The sequence below is a fragment of the Oncorhynchus mykiss genome, chromosome 24 (assembly GCF_013265735.2).
Source record: "Oncorhynchus mykiss isolate Arlee chromosome 24, USDA_OmykA_1.1, whole genome shotgun sequence".
NCBI lineage: Eukaryota > Metazoa > Chordata > Actinopteri > Salmoniformes > Salmonidae > Oncorhynchus > Oncorhynchus mykiss.
In genome coordinates this window covers 26553465-26575007 of record NC_048588.1, presented here as the reverse complement: position 1 = coordinate 26575007, position 21543 = coordinate 26553465, and the positions used below count along the sequence as shown (strand labels likewise).

General features: G+C 41.4%; 1 protein-coding gene across 1 annotated transcript in view; it reads right to left on the bottom strand.

The window, feature by feature from the left end:
- Positions 1–12526: 12526 nt before the first annotated feature.
- The window catches only part of LOC118944061 (chloride channel protein 2-like), a 64030-nt gene continuing 55013 nt past the window's right edge, over positions 12527–21543 (bottom strand). Inside the window, exons 20-23 of the mRNA XM_036961697.1 lie at positions 20526–20564; positions 17454–17558; positions 16615–16701; positions 12527–14210 (exon numbers count right to left, since the gene is read on the bottom strand). Coding sequence (XP_036817592.1) covers positions 14004–14210; positions 16615–16701; positions 17454–17558; positions 20526–20564 — 438 coding nt within the window. The 3' untranslated portion in view covers positions 12527–14003. The remainder of the gene's footprint in view (positions 14211–16614; positions 16702–17453; positions 17559–20525; positions 20565–21543) is intronic.

Here is a 21543-nt window from a genome sequence, read left to right as displayed (position 1 = left end):
ATAGTCAGATAAACAAAATGCCATGACAGGCCTGATGGAAACAGAACATTTTTCGGTAACATTTCCAAATGTTGACGAAACAAAATACATTAGACGGGGTGGGATCTTTTGTGTCAGTAAAATTAATGATGTGAAATGTCGGTAGAAATGAATGCTGTTATGCACAAATATTGATATAATAACCATCAAAGTACATTTTCAATCATGCAATAACGTATGTGTGGTGTAATCAAACTTGTCTTTATGTGAATAAAATAACTGCTATCTACTAGAGGTCGACCGATTTATGATTTTTCAATACCGATTATTGGAGGACCGAAAAAAGCCCATAGCGATTAATCGGCCAATTTAAAAATGTTTTTATTTATACATATTTGTAATGAAGACAATTACAACAATACTGAATGAACACTTCTTTTTAACTTAATATAACACAATAATAAAATAAATTTAGTCTCAAATAAATAATGAAACATGTTCAATTTGGTTTAAATGATGCAGAAACCGTGTTGGAGAAGAAAGTAAAAGTGCAATATGTGCCATGTTATAAAGCTAACGTTTAAGTTCCTTGCTCAGAACATGAGAACATATGAAAGCTGGTGGTTCCTTTTAACATGAGTCTTAAATATTCCCAGTTAAGAAGTTTTAGGTTATAGTTATTATAGGACTATTTCTCTCTATACCATTTGGATTTCATTTACCTTTGACTATTGGATGTTCTTATAGGCACTTCAGTATTGCCAGCCTAATCTCAGAAGTTGATAAGCTTGAAGTCCTAAAGAGCTGCTGGCAAAACGCACTAAAGTGCTGTTTGAATGAATGCTTACGAGCCTGCTGCTGCCAACCACCGCTCAGTCCGACTGCTCTATCAAATCATAGACTTAATTAGCATATACTACACACACAGAAATACGATCCTTAGGTCATTAATATGGTCAAATCCGGAAACTATCATTTTGAAAACAAAACGTTTATTCTTTCAGTGAAATATGGAACCGTTCCGTATTTTATCGAACGAGCGGCAACCCTAAGTCTAAATATTGCTGTTACTGCACAAACCTTAGTTTAATACTAGCTAGAAAGTTACCTTGGCTCCTTGCTGCACTCGCGTAACAGGTGGTCAGCCTGCCACGCAGTCTCCTCGTGGAATGCAATGTAATCTGCCACAATCGGTGTCCAAAAATGCTGATTATCGATTGTTATGAAAACTTGAAATCGGCCCCAATTAATCGGCCATTCCAATTTAATCGGTTAAATCTGGAGTATTTCTCCTGTCTTATCTGGTGTGAATTTAAGTATGGTATTTCTTTCTATTCTTTATTTTCTTTCTTTCTTTAAAAAATAAACGTATCTTTTTATCTCCTTTTTTTTCTTTTGTACTTTCATTATTTTTATTTATTTTTTCCCGTTTTTCCTTCCATTTTTATTTATTTTATTTACATTTTTTATTATTTTTTTGTTGAATTTTACCCCTTTTTCTCCCCAATTTCGTAGTATCCAATTGTGTAGTAGCTACTATCTTGTCTCATCGCTACAACTCCCGTACGGGCTTGGGAGAGACGAAGGTTGAAAGTCATGCGTCCTCCGATACACAACCAACCAAGCCGCTGCTTCTTTAACACAGCGCACATCCAACCCGGAAGCCAGCCGCACCAATGCGCCAGAGGAAACACCGTGCACCTGGCCACCTTGGCTAGTGTACACTGCGCCCAGCCCGCCACAGGAGTCGCTGGTGCGCGATGAGACAAGGACACCCCTACCGACCAAGCCCTCCCTAACCCGGGCGACGCTAGGCCAATTGTGCGTCGCCCCACGGACCTCCCGGTCGCGGCCGGTTACGACAGAGCCTGGGCACGAACCCAGGACTCTGATGGCACAGCTGGCGCTGCAGTACAGCGCCCTTAACCACTGCGCCACCCGGGAGGCCCTTATTTACATTTTTAATTTGAACTTTTATTTAGTTTCTTTCTTTAAAAAAAAAAAACCAATTTTTTTTCTTCCTTTTTTTCCTTTCTTTCTAACACCATGCCTAAGGACTACCTGGCCTGATGACTCCTTGCTGTCCCCAGTCCACCTGTTTGTGCTGCTGCTCCAGTTTCAACTGTTCTGCCTGCGGATATGAAACCCTGACCTGTTCACCGGACGTGCTACTTGTCCCAGACCTGCTGTTTTCAAATCTCTAGAGACGGCAGGAGTGGTAGAGATACTCTGAATGATCGGCTATTTATTTATTTTATTTTTATTTCACCTTTACTTAACTAGGTAGGTAAATTGAGAACAACATACAACAACAGAGTTACACATGGAGCAAAACAAACATACAGTCAATAATACAGTAGAAAAATAAGTCTATATACGATGTGAGCAAATTAGGTGATATAAGGGAGGTAAAGGCAAAAAAAAAGGCCATGGTGGCGAAATAAATACAATATAGCAAGTAAAACACTGGAATGGTAGATTTGCAGTGGAAGAATATGAAAAGTAGAAATAAAAATAATGGGGTGCAAAGGAGCTAAATAAATAAATAAATACAGTAGGGGAAGAGGTAGTTGTTTGGGCTAAATTATAGATGGGCTATGTACAGGTGCAGTAATCTGTGAGCTGCTCTGACAGCTGGTGCTTAAAGCTAGTGAGGGAGATAAGTGTTTCCAGTTTCAGAGAGTGGGTGCTACAGGTGGGTGCTGCTATGGTGACCAGCGAGCTGAGATAAGGGGGGACTTTACCTAGCAGGGTCTTGTAGATGACCTGGAGCCAGTGGGTTTGGCGACGAGTATGAAGCGAGGGCCAGCCAACGAGAGTGTACAGGTCGCAGTGGTGGGTAGTATATGGGGCTTTGGTGACAAAACGGATTGCACTGTGATAGACTGCATCCAATTTGTTGAGTAGGGTATTGGAGGCTATTTTGTAAATGACATCGCCGAAGTCGAGGATCGGTAGGATGGTCAGTTTTACGAGGATATGTTTGGCAGCATAAGTGAAGGATGCTTTGTTGCGAAATAGGAAGCCAATTCTAGATTTAACTTTGGATTGGAGATGTTTGATGTGAGTCTGGAAGGAGAGTTTACAGTCTAACCAGACACCTAGGTATTTGTAGTTGTCCACATATTCTAAGTCAGAACCGTCCAGAGTAGTGATGCTGGACGGGCGGGCAGGTGCAGGCAGCGATCGGTTGAAGAGCATGCATTTAGTTTTACTTGTATTTAAGAGCAGTTGGAGGCCACGGAAGGAGAGTTGTATGGCTCGTCTGGAGGGTTGTTAACAGTGTCCAAAGAAGGGCCAGAAGTATACCGAATGGTGTCGTCTGCGTAGAGGGGGATCAAAGACTCACCAGCAGCAAGAGCGACATCATTGATGTATACAGAGAAGACAGTCGGCCCAAGAATTGAACCCTGTGGCACCCCCATAGAGACGGAAAGAGGCCCGGACAACAGGCCCTCCGATTTGACACACTGAACTCTATCAGAGAAGTAGTTGGTGAACCAGGCGAGGCAATCATTTGAGAAACCAAGGCTATCGAGTCTGCCAATGAGGATGTGGTGATTGACAGAGTCGAAAGCCTTGGCCAGGTCAATGAATACGGCTGCACAGTATAGTTTCTTATCAATGGCGGTTAAGATATCGTTTAGGACCTTGAGCGTGGCTTGAGGTGCACCTATGACCAGCTCTGAAACCAGATTGCATAGCGGTGAAGGTACGGTGGGATTAGAAATGGTCGATAATCTGTTTGTTGACTTGGCTTTCGAAGACCTTGGAAAGGCAGGGTAGGATAGATATAAGTCTGTAGTAGTTTGGGTCAAGAGTGCCCCCCCTTTGAAGAGGGGGATGACCGCAGCTGCTTTCCAATCTTTGGGAATCTCAGATGACACGAAAGAGAGGTTGAACAGGCTAGTAATAGGGGTTGCAACAATTTCGGCAGATCATTTTAGAAAGAAAGGGTCCAGATTGACTAGTCTGGGCAGATTTGTAGGGGTCCAGATTTTGCAGCTCTTTCAGAACATCAGCTGACTGGATTTGGAAGAAGGAGAAATGGGGAAGGCTTGGGCGAGTTGCTGTGGGGGGTACAGTGCAGTTGATCGGGGTAGGGGTAGCCAGGTGGAAAGCATGGCCAGCCGTAGAAAAATGCTTATTGAAATTCTCAATTATAGTTGATCTATCAGTGGTGACAGTGTTTCCTATCCTCAGTGCAGTGGGCATCTGGGAGGAGGTGTTCTTATTCTACATGGACTTTACAGTGTCCCAGAACTTTTTTGAGTTTGTGTTGCAGGAAGCAAATTTCTGCTTGAAAAAGCTAGCCTTGGCTTTTCTAACTGCCTGTGTATATTGGTTTCTTCCCTGAAAAGTTGCATATCACGGGGGCTGTTCGATGCTAATGTAGAACGACATAGGATGTAGGCTATAGGCTATGATAAGCCAACTGACATTTACTCCTGAGGTGCTGACCTGTTGCACCCTCTACAACCACTGTGATTATTATTATTTGAGCCTGCTGGTCATCAATGAACATTTGAACATCTTGGCCATGTTCTGTTATAATCTCTACCCGGTACAGCCAGAAGAGGACTGGCCACCCCTCATACCTAGAGAGGAACCAGGCTTTCTTCCTAGGTTCTGGCCTTTTTAGGGAGTCACCATGCTTCTACATGTGCATTGCTTGCTGTTTGGGGTTTCTGTACAGCACTTAGTGACATCAGCTGATGTAAGAAGGGCTTTATAAATACATTTGATTTATTGATTGATTGATATTAGGTTACAGATTAAATCAATTATGATGATATTCACAGGGTGGTGAAAGTGCAAGATGATGAGCTTGATGCTCCTTTCCAATAAATATTGAGTTTTATTCTGGTGACGTGATAGTCGATGCTTGGTTGACCTTTGACAGATGAAAATAATCTTGCTCTTTGTCCATAATAATAATCTGAGCATGTACACTACTTGTGGGCTTTTAGAATATTCATATGAAAACATATCGCCAATTGGTTGGAAACCTGCTACTGTCTTGCTGCTTTCCACATGACGAATGTTCTACGCAGCCAAGCATGTATCAAGACTAGTGAAAAGAGTCTGTCAGGGCTCAGTCTGAGTATGGGCAGACTGGTGCCATAGTTATGCCATATATGCTGATATTGTGGTGAGAGTAAATAGCTGCATGTAGCTCAGGAACTAAAAAGAACATGAAGTCGCTAGACTGCCTTTTTGTGTTGTGCCTACAGTATAGTAAACTTAAAGAAAACAGAAGGAAAAATAAGGATAATTATTTTTATTTTTTTTAAATGGTGACAGTAATAGCACGTTAGTTAATGTTAATAAAGGAAACAAGAGTGTGAACGGAAGTAGTTAAAGGTAGTTAGTGGGAAAGTAGTTCAAATAGGAAAGGAGTTTTGAGGGGGGTAGGTTACATGTTAATTGTGGTTATGTTGTGTTTATAAGTGAGGTGTGTTGATATGGTGTGGGATGTGAGGTTAAGTTTGTATCAGTCTGGCTTTGACATCTGGAGCATGACTGACAGGTGTTTCTGTGGCCCATTATGCTTCTTCTACAGTCTTCTTGTGATGTGTTGTGGATTGCGCTGTTTGGGTATTTCTGTCCTATTATTGTCTGTCTTTCTGTGATGGTCTTGACTCCAGATACAGTATGTGGTGAATGTATTGTGTTGATGAAGCCAGGTAATCTGTATGCCAGTTGTATTGCTTTGTTCTGTATTTTTAGTAGTCTGTTCATTTGATGTGAGGAGGTTGTAATCCAGTGCATATTCAAGAATTGATCCGATTATAAAATAGTTTTGGGTGCTGCTCCATGTTTATTTCCACAAAGTGCTTTCAAATAATTATTCTGTCCTTCTCTCTCAATGTTCCCAATATGCGTGGTCCACAGCAGGTTTCTTTGAAATGTTACCCCCAGGAACATATTTTTAAATGTTTATTGTTTTGTTGTACATTTTTACATGCTGACTAAAGCGCAGGCGTGCGCGTAAGTTGATTTTGTTTACCCACACCAGAAGCAATCAGGACATGCAGGTTGAAATATAAAAACAAACTCTGAACCAATAATATTCATTTGGGGACCAGTCAAAAAGCATTAAACATTTATGGCAATTTAGCTAGCTAGCTTCCTGTTGCTAGCTAATTTGTCCTAGTATATAAACATTGGGTTGTTATTTTACCTGAAATGCATAAGGTCCTCTACTCTGACAATTAATCAGATGAAACGATAAGCAGAATTTGTTTTTCTTCGTCTCTCCTCCTTCCTTCAGGCTTCTTTTTCTTCTTTGGACTTTATTTTGTGATTGGCAACCAACTTTACAGAATTACTACAACCGACCAGTGTGGACCTAAGTTTATCTTTCAATCACTCACATGGGTATATGCTCCTAAAAACCAATGAGTAGAAGGCACGTGGGTATACGCTACTAAAACCAATGAGGAGATGAGAGAGGCCGGACTTTCAGCGCGTTGAACGTCACAAATAGAACCAATTTCTATTTTAGCGCCTGGCCACGCAGACGCTAGCTAGCACTGTGGATGCAATGATTGAATAACATGTATGTGTACATTTATTTTGTCAAGCTCACGCAAGCGACGCAAGTGGCGTGGTCAGCATGTAATAGGGTTACGAGTTTCTTTAGTTATAGGTTTGTGTTTTTGGTAAATAAGATAAACCCCAAAAAGACAGAGTGTATTTTAACTTGACAGTTGTTTGACCAGTGTTCTATTTTTTTATATGCACTTTGTGAGTATCTTTGAGGCTAGCTGTGGCCACTTGGAGCTGGTCCAATGGCATAGGTCATCAGCAAATTGTGCTACCTGTCCAATGGAAGATGGGGGGTAGTAAATGTCTGAGATGGAGATGATGAACAGGAGTGGGCTGAGGACTGTACCTTTGGGGACACCAGCTTCTGGAGTAAATGTGTAGAGATGGCTGTGGACACCTTAACTTTTATTTGGCGGTTATGGAGGAAGCTTGAGATTATGTTTCTGATTGGATGTGGGAGTTGGAGGTTATTGTCTGTAACTTTATGCCACGTTTTGTCGAATGCTTTCTCTATGTCGAATAAAACAGCAAGATTTTTATTTTGGACATTTCTCAGGATTCCCTCTGATAGCCATAAAATATTGTCAATCTTGGATCTGTTTCTCTGGAAACCAGCCTGGTGTACTCCTATCCGGTGAGTACCCTTTCAAATACACTATATGGCAAAAAGTATGTGGACACCCATTCAAATTAGTGGAATTGGCCATTTCAGCAACACCCGTTGCTAACAGGTGTATAAAATTGAGCACATATGCAATCTCCATAGACAAACATTGGCAGTAGAATGGCCCAAGCTCAGTGACTTTCAACGTGGTACCGTCATAGGATGCCACCTTTCCAACAAGTCAGTTCCTCAAATTTCTTCCCTGCTAGAGCTGCCCCGATCAAATGTAAGTGCTGGTATTGTGAAGTAGAAACGTCTAGGAGCAACAACAGCTCAGCCGCGAAGTGGTAGGCCACACAAGCTCACAGAACAGCACCACTGAGTGCTGAAGCACATAGTGCGTGAAAATGGCCTGTCCTCGTTTGCAATACTCACTACCAAGTTACAAACTGCCTCTGGAAGCAAAGTCAGCACAAGAACTGTTCAACGGGAGTTTCATGAAATGGGTTTCCATGGCTGAGCAGCCGCACACAAGCCTAAGATGCGCAATGCCAAGCGTCGGCTGGAGTGGTGTAAAGTTCACCGCCATTGGACTCTGGAGCAGTGGAAATGCTTTCTCTGGAGTGATGAATCACGCTTCAACATATGTTAATGGATAACATAAATAGGAAACACATAAAATAATAACAGTAAGCTACACCAACATTAGTTATCTTTCATACAAAGTATCGGGTCAATTTCCACGGGGATTTGCTGTGGTGAAAGAGAAAATACTTTATGCGTGTCAAATAGATACTATAAATCACGCTTAGTCTGTTTAACAAGGACTAAATTGTTATGATAATTCCAACTAGAGGGCAAACATATATTGAAAGACTTTGTTTGCAAACTGGAGTAAGGTAACACTGGCATCATGAGATCAGCCGTGTTCGGGTGAATTTAGAATGTATTGATGGTTTAAGGAGGCATCAGCTGACAATCTAGTGCTAGCAATAGTTATTTGCAGGGGTGAAACTTTCACGGGGGACATTCGGACGGGGATGGGGACATGGGGGATGGGGACATCTGAACATTGCATTTTTGTCCCCCCCAATTTTATAATTGGGATGTCATACAAAATTAGGCCAGGTGTGCTTTAGGGCCATGCAGACTCCTCCGAGCGGTCGGGTAGGCTGTTTGGAGTGTTTATCCAGTACATTTTGTTTTATAATTATGTCCCACTCATTTATAAAACCAAAGTTGCGCCCCTGGTTATTTGATTACATTTCAAATCATTCTGTAAGCTACCTGTTACCCTATCCATTGTTGCATAATGAAAGGTGTGCTCACAATCTATTATTTGTCCAATTATTTAATCTTTATTAAAGATATTTTATTAAGGAGTGGGGAAGTCCCATTCCTTTCATATTTTTTTTAAGCTTCAATTGAAGAACATTGTTGGAAAGATAGGGGTCAAAGGGCAGCTTACCTTGAAATACACTGAGTATAATAAACATTAGGAACACCTGTTCTTTCCATGACATAAACTGACCAGGTGAAACTTATGATCCCTTATTGATGTAACTTGTGAAATCCACTTCAATCAATGTAGGTGATGAGGAGGAGACCGGTTAAAGAAGGACTTTTGTGTTGTTGAGACAATTGAGACATGGATTATGTATGTGTGCCATTCAGAGAGTGAATGGGCAAGACAAAAAATACTGGGGTGTTCATGCTCAACAGTTTCCCGTGTTGATCAAGAATGGTCCACCACCCAAAGGACATCCAGCCAACTTGACACAACTGTCGGAAGCATTAGATTCAACATGGGCCAGCATGTGGAACGCTTTCGACACCTTGGAGAGTCTATGCCCTGAGGAAGGTACTCCTAATGTTTGGTATACTCAGTGTATAATAAAACAATTGATATATAAAACATATACATATTTTCCCAAATTAAAAATACATCTACCCCACTACGAATGTCAATTTATTATAATCCACATAAGAATTTACAGCCTACATAGGCTACTTGAACTGACGCCCAGTGGACTTTCAGTCTAAGGTACAATGTAGGTACGGAATTGTATAGCCTACAAACACCGCTTCCAGCTGCCCCCTGGCTGCAAATACTAAATATTCAATATTCATTAAAATCCTCCTGCTGCAGGATTATTTTCTTCCTGCAACGAAATGGTTCAAATTAAGACCCAACATCTGTAGAGCCCCCGTCACCCCCCACATACTGCTCCGAGGCAGGCCTCTGACCTGTTTTTCCACATACTGCTCCGAGGCAGGCCTCTGACCTGTTTTTCCACATACTGCTCCGAGGCAGGCCTCTGACCTGTTTTTACACATACTGCTCCGAGGCAGGCCTCTGACCTGTTTTTCCACATACTGCTCAGAGGCAGGCCTCTGACCTGTTTTTACACATACTGCTCCGAGGCAGGCCTCTGACCTGTTTTTACACATACTGCTCCGAGGCAGGCCTCTGACCTGTTTTTCCACATACTGCTCCGAGGCAGGCCTCTGACCTGTTTTTCCACATACTGCTCCGAGGCAGGCCTCTGACCTGTTTTTACACATACTGCTCCGAGGCAGGCCTCTGACCTGTTTTTCCACATACTGCTCCGAGGCAGGCCTCTGACCTGTTTTTCCACATACTGCGCCGAGGCAGGCCTCTGACCTGTTTTTCCACATACTGCTCCGAGGCAGGCCTCTGACCTGTTTTTCCACATACTGCTCCGAGGCATGCCTCTGACCTGTTTTTCCACATACTGCTCCGAGGCAGGCCTCTGACCTGTTTTTACACATACTGCTCCGAGGCAGGCCTCTGACCTGTTTTTACACATACTGCTCCGAGGCAGGCCTCTGACCTGTTTTTACACATACTGCTCCGAGGCAGGCCTCTGACCTGTTTTTCCACATACTGCTCCGAGGCAGGCCTCTGACCTGTTTTTCCACATACTGCTCCGAGGCAGGCCTCTGACCTGTTTTTACACATACTGCTCCGAGGCAGGCCTCTGACCTGTTTTTACACATACTGCTCCGAGGCAGGCCTCTGACCTGTTTTTCCACATACTGCTCCGAGGCAGGCCTCTGACCTGTTTTTCCACATACTGCTCCGAGGCAGGCCTCTGACCTGTTTTTACACATACTGCTCCGAGGCAGGCCTCTGACCTGTTTTTACACATACTGCTCCGAGGCAGGCCTCTGACCTGTTTTTACACATACTGCTCCGAGGCAGGCCTCTGACCTGTTTTTACACATACTGTAGAAGAGATGTGATGTCCTGAAATGCGATAGATAAAACATTTATGATTCGATTTCAGTATTATTTTATTGGTGGGTTTAGGTGTTGATGAATTAATACATTTTGTTACATACATTTTCTGTCCTTTAGCAGACGCTCTTATCCAGAGAAACTATGGATAAGTGCCTTGGTCAAGGGCACATTTATAGATGTCAGCGACCTTTGGCTACTGTGGGCTACTCTTAACCGCAAGGCTACCTGCCGCCTAATAATATATAAATGGATGACCTTTATAAATTAAATGCATTAAAAGAATAAAGAATGTATCTTTAACATTGCACCATATTAAAGTAACATGGGGTTTGGTTTATTACATACACACACAGTGCATCCTGGTCAAAGAAACGTTCAGACCAGGTTGCAGATAGACCCCCCCCCCCCCCCCCCCCCCCCCCGAAAAAAACCTAATGAAAACTCATGAACAACAACAAATACTTGTCCAGAGCGATAGAGCAAGCAATATCCTGGTAACCTATGTAACTACATTGTTCTTACATTAAACTTGATTTGGTATAGCATTGGAGCCAGGTCATAACATAGAAATAAACTAATTGAAAATGAACGGGTGTGCCTTGTTACAATTGTTGTTACCAGGTCCTAGCCTATTTATCAACCCTGGTATTACATGTAGATTCGATGGTAGTGGCACCTTGTTACATGTAACAAGGTCAGATGTTGGTTAGAGTTATTAACATGGGAATTCACAGGTGACTTTCAAATGTGTAAGTACAAAACATTACTTACATAGTTAAACAAGAAAATGTGTAATAACATCAGTAGTTACACCACGTGGAATAACTTTCAGCAAGAGGATGTGTAATTACACATTCATTGTTCCAATTGTGGATTAAAGGGACATTTCAACTTCATACTCATCATCTCCAGAGGAGAGGAAGATGAGTGTTTCCAATGACATCATCAACCAATTAGTAGACTATTAGTAGTGTGGAAGAGAAATGTAATTTGTTATCTTATTTGGCCTGAAGAAGGGACAGGTCATCCTGTTTCTCTTAGATTGCTAAATCCTAAAGAAAGTTGTCCCTTTACCTTTTTGTAGTCTATTTTAGAACTGTGTTTCACAGAGAGTTAGAATATCCTTCATAGGTCCTGCTATCCCAGGATGTGTGGGGGAGTGGTCATGTCCTTGGCATGATTAGTCATTATTTTTCCTTTACTATCTGTGGTGATGAGCAGAAGGACCGGACTCATTCGAAGGGCATGTGTAACACCCCACCCATCCTCGGTCTGTGAGAACAAAGAGCGAGTTGAATTGGTTTTGGTTTTCCCATGCATGTTCAAATAAAGCTTTGGAATATTGAGATTGGACTGCCATATGACTGGACTGCCATATGACTGGACTGCCATATGACTGGACTGCCATATGACTGGACTGCCATATGACTGGACTGCCATATGACTGGACTGCCATATGACTGGACTGCCATATGACTGGACTGCCATATGACTGGACTGCCATATAACTGTTTTTTCCACAGGGAAGAGCAATACCCAACAAAAACTAAAAAGGAGTTGCAGGAAGAGCAACTCCATAGATAGAAATGTAGATCAGTTAGATTTTAAATTAACAATCATGTATTACAGCAATGATGTTAACTATGTTAAATCTGTAAACGTATAGCAAAGTCTTAAATCCACACATTCCCCAAAAAGCCCCATCCCCTTTCCAGTGGTGGAAAAAGTACCCAGTTGTCATACTGTAGTAAAAATAAAGATACCTTAATAGAAAATAACTCAAGTGAAAGTCATCCAGTAAAATACTACTTGAGTAAAAGTCTAAAAGTATTTGGTTTTAAATATATTTAAGTATCAAAAGTAAATGTAATTACTAAAATATACTTATGTATCAAAAGTATAAATCATTTCAAATTCCTTATATTAACCAAACCAGATGGCACCATTTTTAATATATATATATATTTTTTAATTTAAGGAGTTAGGGGCACACTCCAACACTCAGAAATAATTTACAAACAAAGCATGTGTGTTTAGTGAGTCCAGATCAGAGATAAGTGTGTGAATTAGACAATTTTCCTGTCCTGCTAAGCATTCAAAATGTAATGAGCACTTTTGGGTGTCAGGGAAAATGTATGGAGTAAAAAGTATATAATTTTCTTTAAGAATGTAGTGAAGTAAAAGTAAAATATAAATAGTAAAGTACAGATACCCAAAACAACTACGTAAGTAAAAATACTTTAAAGTACTACTTAAGTACTTCACACCACTGCCCCTTTCCCAAATTAAGCTATGATTAAAGCTCATTGGATGAATGAATGATGCCAATCAAACCTAGATCAAAATGAATTCAATGAGAAAAGATACAAAATAAACCAGAATAAATAAATAGCCATCATAATGATATTGTCCATTAAAATGATATACACAACAGCATACTTCTCCTCATAAGTGTGCATCTCTCTGCATGTCAGGACGGGCATGTCAGTCTGTGAAGATGTTAATGTGTGTGTGTGTGTTTTCTTTTCAGTGGCGGTGAACAAGGCAAGAACTCACCATTGAAATGAAAACGTATTTATGCAATAACACATCCAGGTTGCAGAAATGTCAGTCAGTCAGTCAGTGTGTGTGTGTGTGTGTGTGTGTGTTTGTGTGGACGTGTTTAACTATACTTGTGGGGACAAGAAGTCCTCACAAGAATTATCCAATTTTTGGGGGGACCAACTGGGGACATTTTGTTGGTCCCCACAAGGTCAAATGCCATTTCTAGGGGGTTTAGGGTTAAGGTCAGAATTAGTGTTATGGTTAGAATTTGGGTTAGGGTTAGGAGCTAGGGTTAGGTTTAAGGTTAAGGTTAGGGTTTGGAGCTAGGGTTAAGGGTAGGGAAAATAGGATTTAGAATGGGACTGAATCAAACTGGTTCTATGTGGTCTGGGTCTGACCTTACTCTGATCACTAGTGTAGTGTTACTGGACAGTGGACATATACAGTGGGGATGTGAAGTTGGCCAACCAGAAAGCTACCCTGGGTTCTATGGGGGGGGGGGGGGACACCCTAAAGCAGCAGCAGATTAGATAACAGAAAACGCTTTCATATTGTCATATTTTAGCCTTTTTCACTCTTTCCCCCTCTCCTTCTTCCTCTCTTCAAGGTTATAAAGAGCTATTTTTAGAGAGAACTCCATTGTCTTGGAGTGTGCAGACTGGCTCTTATTAAAACTTGTGCGTGTGTGTTTGAGACTGTATTTTCTGAGAAGGTACACATAGGATTTTCTTTTGTAAATTTCCTCTCAAAGTCAGACCAATAGCCAAGTCTGCAAAATTGGTAAAAAAAATGCAATTCCTTTTATAGTCAAAACACGCATATTCTATACATTTTGCTCTGATCACCTTTGTTAAGCAGTGACACCTTAGCCATGAGTTTGCAGCATCGGTTGTGGTTTTGAGTTGGGGGGGGGGGGGGGGGGGGGGTCAATGCTCCTCCTACTCCTCGCCAACACATCTGTCCCCATCCCTGTGTCACCTGTCCCCATCCCCGTCCACCTGTCCGCATCATCGTCCCCATCCACCTGTCCCCATCCCCGTCAACCTATCCCAGTCCACCTCACTTGGACTTCTCGTCAGAGTCGGAGGCTCGGTGCTCCTGGGGGAGGGACATCAACTTTCGGCGGTTCCACAGCTTGTGGAGATCTCTGGCCTTGTTCTCGTTATTCATAATGGTGCCACTGGTGCCGCTGTCCCGGAAACTGGCCAGAGGGGGGCGCACATTCACCCCCTTCACTGCCACAGAGCCCTCGATGGCCTTCTGCAGCTACAGAGATAATGACAAAGAAATAGTGGGTCAACAAAGGTGAAGAGACTTGCCCAATACAAACCCAACCCCTAGCCTGTACATTTTTGACACTTACGGACTACGGGTCACAGTCGTTGAGTACCAGTCAATTTGGGATTGAGTATAAATTAGGCTCGGTATCAGAGAGGATAATTCAATCTGTACAGTGACCAATAATGTATGTATGTAAACCCTGGATTGCTGATGCTATGTATTGGCCAATGAAAGACTGACGCCACCAGCCAGCCATATAGGCACTCCCCAGAAGGAGCAATCCTCCATTGGAATGAATGTAATTTTACATTATTTCAATGAAATGATTCAAGGACAAAATTACATCTATTTAAGTATTCTTTGTTGTAGTGGGGACTAGGGTTGCAAAACTACCGGTCATTTACCAAAGTTACTGGAATCTGGTAATTAACAGAAAATCTATGGGAATCCATCGCAACTTTGGTTATTTATACTTGAAAAACATGAATAAAATTATTAAATTACGAGCCTATTTGGTTTAGCCACAGAAAAAGCAAGCAACCTTCCCGCTAGCCATGATTGGCTGAGATAATGAGTTGGCTGGACATGCCGAGAGATGCGTTTGGATTGGTCTGCCATATAGCACACTTCTGTCTATTTGAGCTGGTCAGTATGTGTAGGTAATCCTGTCTAACGCAGTTTAAAAAATATATGTATTGCTTAGTAGAGCTGCATAAGTGTTGCTCTCCACTTTCTGTGGGACCAAGTTTTGAAATCAGTGGAATTAGTGTATGATAGCTAAGGAGATGGAGAAAACATCTGTCTCCGGATTACATCTTCAAACTAAGGGCAACCATGGCATCCATGACAGGGAGAAGCGTCCATCCATGATGTACACTACCAGTTAAACGTTTTAGAACACCTACTCATTCAAGGGTTTTTCTTTATTTTTACTAATTTCTACATTGTAGAATAATAGTGAAGACATCAAAACTAGGAAATAACACATATGGAATCATCTAGTAACCCCAAAAAGTTTTTAACAAATCAAATAATATTTTATATTTGAAATTCTTCAAATATCCACCCTTTGCCTTGATGACCCTTTGCGCACTCTTGGCATTCTCTCAACCTGCTTAACCTTGAATGCTTTTCCAACAGTCTTGAAGGAGTTCCCACATATGCTGAATTCTGGTAGTTTACTGGTAGTTTCCAGTAATATACTCTCCCTTTGCAACCCTAGTGGGAACAGTACTTTAAAAAGTTTTTATATATTTTTTAAATTTGTATGTTTAGCTTACATAATATAATTTAAAATTATTTATTAAGGTGCCTGTAATAGAATGAACATGGCAATTTGTATTTATTTATTAATAAAGGCATTTCTATAGCTTCCAAAATATATTTTTTACAACCGTGGGGGAGTGCCAATATGGAGGCGCGGTGGCTTCAAAACGGCGCCCCTTGTCAGTCATCTAGTGCATATATAAACTATTGACAGTCTTAGGCAAGTGTAGACCAAAGTGGAATGGTGATGTTTAACCATGGCAATATTACAGGGCGGTTGCTATGGTGTTTCTAGGTGATAATATAGGGAGTGTGGCTATGCTACCATGGTAATAAATTAAAGATGATGAACAATGTTTTTTTTTAACTCAACATATATTGGCTCCAACAATAGCCCTAATAAGATGTTGTCATATACTGTACTCCACCCCTCTCCTTCCCCAACAATGACAGACGTCTGGGAAACAACGGTTTCTAGGCAGACATGTTTCTCACTTACAAACACACATACACACCCTCCCCAGTTATTAGAAAGCATAAGGAGAGCTGAATGCAGCAGTGCTGTGTGACAGAGACGAGGAGAGGTGAGGCGAGGAGAAGCAAAGAGAGGAGAGGAGACGAGAGGGCGAGAAGAGGAGAGGCAAGGAGAGGTGAGGCTCATCTCGCTGCTGTTTAATACCAAACAAAAGGCCTGAATGTCAGCCAGTGGAACAACACTGTGCTTAGCAACAATCCTCTGTTTTACAGCCAACTGACAAAGACAGAGAGCCTCCGCCTGCTTTGTTTGTGAAGAGAGCGAGAGAGAGAGAGAGAGAGAGAGAGAGAGAGAAAAATATAGAAAGAACAAGAGACAGAAAGAGGAGAGACTGCAAGGGACATTAACCAGACATTTGTCTCGCTGTCTGTCACATAACAAGGCACGGAAGGAGCGAAGGTCATTGATACTGATGGTATGTGTGTGATGGTGGAGACAGTTATGCTGATGATTGTGACAGTGAGAAAGATGATGATGATGGAGAGGTCTATGACAATGGTGGCTGTTGTAATCAATGATGATGATGATGATGATGATGGGACAGTGACATGTTGATGTGCACAACCCCAGATGATCTGTGTCACTCACCTCTTTGAGGGACACCACTCCGATGAGTCGTCCAATGCTGGTGACGTAGGCATGGTCCAACCCCAGCAGAGAAAATATGGTGTGGGTCTGGGGACAAGAGAACAATACACTTAGAACCCACATTTAGAACACTTAGAACCAACATCTAGAACACTTAGAACCATAGATTCCCTTTTGACATTCATATGGAGGCCCTTCTGAATCAAAAAACAATAAACATCTGAAAGCAGCTATTAAACTACAGCACTTAGTGCATTAGAACAGTCAGCTCAGTGGTCACTGGAGAGCTGAATGGTGTACAAGCTCCTTCCTCATTCAACTAATGAAGTAAATCAGCAAGTCATCAAAAGTAATCACCTTGATTAGCCTAATCGGGTGTTTGAGCTAGATTGTTGTGAAAGGTACAACATCCCTACTGATACTGTAAGCTGCTAGAACCTCAAGTGAACCACACAGACAGCAGCTTGAGCCTAAACCCAAATCACAGGAAATAGAATAACCTTGTTGTTATTTCAATATTTAATGCAATGGGAGTTAACCATTACAATGTTCCAGGAAACAGACACATAAAACAGCATGGAATACACGTTACCCAGACTGATAGATGCAAGAGAACAAACACCAGTTTCCATAAATCACACACAAATGTGAGTTTGTGCGCTTGTACTGCAGTGGCTATAATAGCAATAGCAATAACATCCATCTACAAAGTGCATTTGACAAAATAATCCTGGATTTATTTAGCGAAAAGGGGTTCTGAGCAGTATAACGGAGACAGACAGGACAGACAAGACAGACAAGACAGACAGACAGACAGACAGAAATAAAGACAGACAGACCTTATGTAGTGAGGTGTTCTCCACCAGTTGGATGGGGGCGGGGTCGATCATGCAGTTGTCGAAGTTCACCTGCTCGTCAAGCTGGTTCTCCTCCCACTCTGCAATCTGCAAACCCGGGGAGGATAAAGAGGAAAGTGGAGAGAAACATTATGGAAGTACTCAAACACAGACATTGGGCTGGCACAATTACCGTATAACCATGTAAACTACAGTTATGGATGAAGACCGTCATGGACAGAAAGTAAATGTCATACCTGTAATAAATAAATTGATCAAATTAATATTTTTTTCCTAACAAACAGCTGACAGAATGACTACAATTCAGCGGCAGCAAATACAGAAATAGGTGAATAGAACAGGCTTGGAACCTGTAACCCTGGCAAGTTGACAGGTAGTCATGGGTGCACTCACAATGGCTACCTGGTATTGTGATTGAATCATTTGCTTTGTAATATATGCAGAATGTTAATTCAAATGATGTTAACTGATGTGGCTCATGCACAGGAAAGTATTTTTTTGTAATGTTAGTGGAGTTGAATTACATTTACATTTGAGTCATTTAGCGACTTACGATAGTGAGCGCATACGTTTTCATACTTTTTTCATACTGAATCAACAAAGCACAGCACATATTTTAGCAAATATTTTCCTTTCTGCTTTGCTCTGTTGGAATCAGCTAAACTTTGATCATTGAGGTAGCAAATGAATGACAGGAAATAAAGAGACTATGTTAGAAGTTAATGGTTCTCTGAAGAAAGACAGAAGGCTTTGGAACGTGTTTGATGGAGGAGAAGAGAGCGATGTGTTGATATAGGGAAGGCAGATGGATATCTGTGGGTCAGATAAGGGAGTAATCAGGGTTGCTATCTGGTTACCTTCTTTCCTGTGGAGCCATAAACTGTAAGGAAGAGGAGTGTCTTAAGTAGAATGTATATAAACTCTGATGTCTGAAATGTTTGGCCGTCTGATTTCAGCTGTACAGAACCTTTGGGAATGATTAAACTTGGTTAAAGCTTCTCTAGTGAGTTATTTACTCTGAAAAATAAGAACCTAACAGCTCCGATGGGTACGCTAGCAATGACTGCCAGTCATTATTATCCACCCATTATGCTGTCATTGACTTGAATGGGTGGGACACCTGTTCTCTTCATTCTATTCATGTTTTAAAATGCTATTCGAACGGTTATTACGGTGACAGCGGTCATTTGGCTGGCCAGTTATCGTCATCCAAAGTCCCATGATCGTCACAGCCCTACTAGACGTATAGAATATTTAAATGGTCTTTACATCCATGGTGAGAAAGAACGGCTATGGCTTTTATCTTCAATTCCTTAAAAGGACTCACGAGGAAGTTGCCACCACTATTTAAACGTAATTTCCTGTCCCAGAGAGGAAATCCATGTTTAGGTTCCTCCTCCAAAGAATGACGAAGCCTACTTGTACATATTCACAAATTGGATGTGGGAATTTCCACATGGAGTTGATACATGTCAACAAATAGGGCATTGACACCTGTCTGTGTAGCTGGCTAACATGCTAGTTAACCTTATTTAGCTAATTCATGTTATATGTTGCTGTTTTTATAACTACACAATATTCAAAAGATTAGCCAGCTGGCTCTATAGCTAGTTCTGGAACTGGATTTGTCATAAGCATTGATTTAGGGAAAACTTCACCACAGATGGAAACCACAGTCATCTTTGACTTCGCCATCTATTATTATCGCCAAACGTTTGGCATCGTCCATAAATTGCGGCCGCGAATCCGCCATAAAGATAGTTAGAAAGAATAGGCTCCAGTAATATGGATATTGAAAGATAGCTGATATGCGTTTTCTACATTGTAATGGACACGTTGCAACCCTTGGTAAGTAGACTGCTGGCAGGCTGCGGTACAGCAAAGCCAAATCAACCCATGCTCATGGCTCACAGGGGAAGTGAAATGATCATGTACTCCGCAGATGACATGTAACTACTATACATTTTATTTTGCGGGTGCCTTTTCATTACCTGGATAAACACTTGTGGTTTCCAGCTAACTTTACACCAATCAAAGCAGTGGAGCGTCTAGTGAAGCAAAACTTTAGTGGTCAAAACCATTCATCTGGAGGCGACGGGGGAAGTGGGTTTGTAAAAGGCTATCTCAGACCATTAATAAAACGGCTCAGGCGGCCAAGTGGACACAAGGCTGTTTCTCATCTCAGTCACAAAGACGAATAACTGCAGATGTTTCTGATTAATAAAACTATGTCATGCTGGTGGGTGGCAACTAAAACAAATAAAACCCAGTGCTGAAATTAAACGTAGGCTGAAAATAATTTCTTCATCATATCATATGAAAAGATACTACATTCACAACGATTTGCACGAAATGGGCTTTCCGGATTCGTCTCTTCAAGCCCAAATATATCATACTTTGACTAAAACCATGATTTATTGACTTCAATCGTTGTGCAACATGGGTAAACATCGTATTTCGTTGAAAAAAGTTTTTTTGTGGGGCATTCATTAATATTTAAGAAGACAGAATCATTCCTTTTGGAATAGACATTCAACTCCAGTGATTGTTACCTATATGGGCTTCTGCATATCTAAACGCTAATAGTTGAGCAAATATGAGAGTGATATGCATAATAAGCATGGTAGCAGTTGAAACGGAAACGTGAGATTAAAGAAATGATAGATTATCGAATGCAGTGAAAAAAATCTCAGAATATTTCAATTGAGGTACCACCAATAATTCCTGCATTAATCTAAAATCCAATCATTCCTGATACCAACCAAATCACTTTGCAAACCCCATCGCTAATTTAAATCCCTACCCAAACATCAACCCTCAATCCCTATCCAAACTCCACTTCCTTTAAGCCTAGGTGGTTTCCTCTTTTATGTGGCTACACAGTGTAGCAGAGATAATAGATGCCCATAGAGATTCCAGCTTTGATAAGGCTATTCATACACAGTGACTAATTATTCCCCTGATAACCAGTAAATACACTGTAGCATAGACAGACAGCACTGACACATCCTGAGAGAAAAGGGAGAGAGAGGGAGAGAAAGTGTAGGGTCTCACCTCTCTGATGGTCATGTCATCATCCACATCGAAGTCATCCTGAGAGGAGAGGGACAGGAAACAGATCAACACACTTACACTGCAAACACACACCAAGCGATAAATGGTTCAAGCTTTTATTTCTATAATCTAGCTATATGATAAATGAATGATTTTATGATATGGATGTGTCATACATGTAGTCTATGGATATGAAATAAAATCAATGTTTAATGACATAAAACCTTGAACTATTTCATTTCCAGATTGCTGTTCTCTTGACTATTTATGAATAACACAATTACAATTTTATATTTTGTCAGGGGTGTACATACAAAGTGTTATGTTGTATATGTTGTAATCATCATTCTTAATTCAGAATTGGGCAGTTGTTTCATTGATGGACATGAATGGCTGTTTGAGCGTAGCAGCGTTGGTAATTAGACAGCGTATCATGATTTATGGTGTCATTTTCCAGACACTTCAAATAATTCCTCCTCTCATGCATTATGGGTTCCTTGGTGGATGTAAGTGTAATTGCTTTGTCATTGGACAGGAGGATAAGAACTGCCCGTCTTACCAACAGGATGTTCTTCTGATTTTTGTTGTCCTCCATAGATAGACATGCATGGAACCCCCCCCACCCCCCCCCCACCCCTCCATCTTCAGTATGACATATGTTTTCATGGCAAGTGGTATGAACGACTATAGAATATGAAAAGGGGAGGAGTTTGGTTCTGTGGAGGGGCGGGCCCCACCCACAAACCAGGAGAAGGTCACTGATTGGACTCCTCTAATGACATGGCTGATGATAGACAGCGTAGCAGCATGCTTTGGTTGAACTGCGACGTCCCTTAAGTTGCCCGCAGCTTAAACACACCACCCTGACCATGGAAAGACCAGGTTTGGACCACATAGACACGGTTTGTAGTCTTTTGGGGTTTAGGGTGTCATAGCTAGAGAGGCGGTTGAGTTCTCCACGACTGACTTCTTGACCACTACTGACTTCTTGACCAATCAGTTTGCATTCTGACGATGA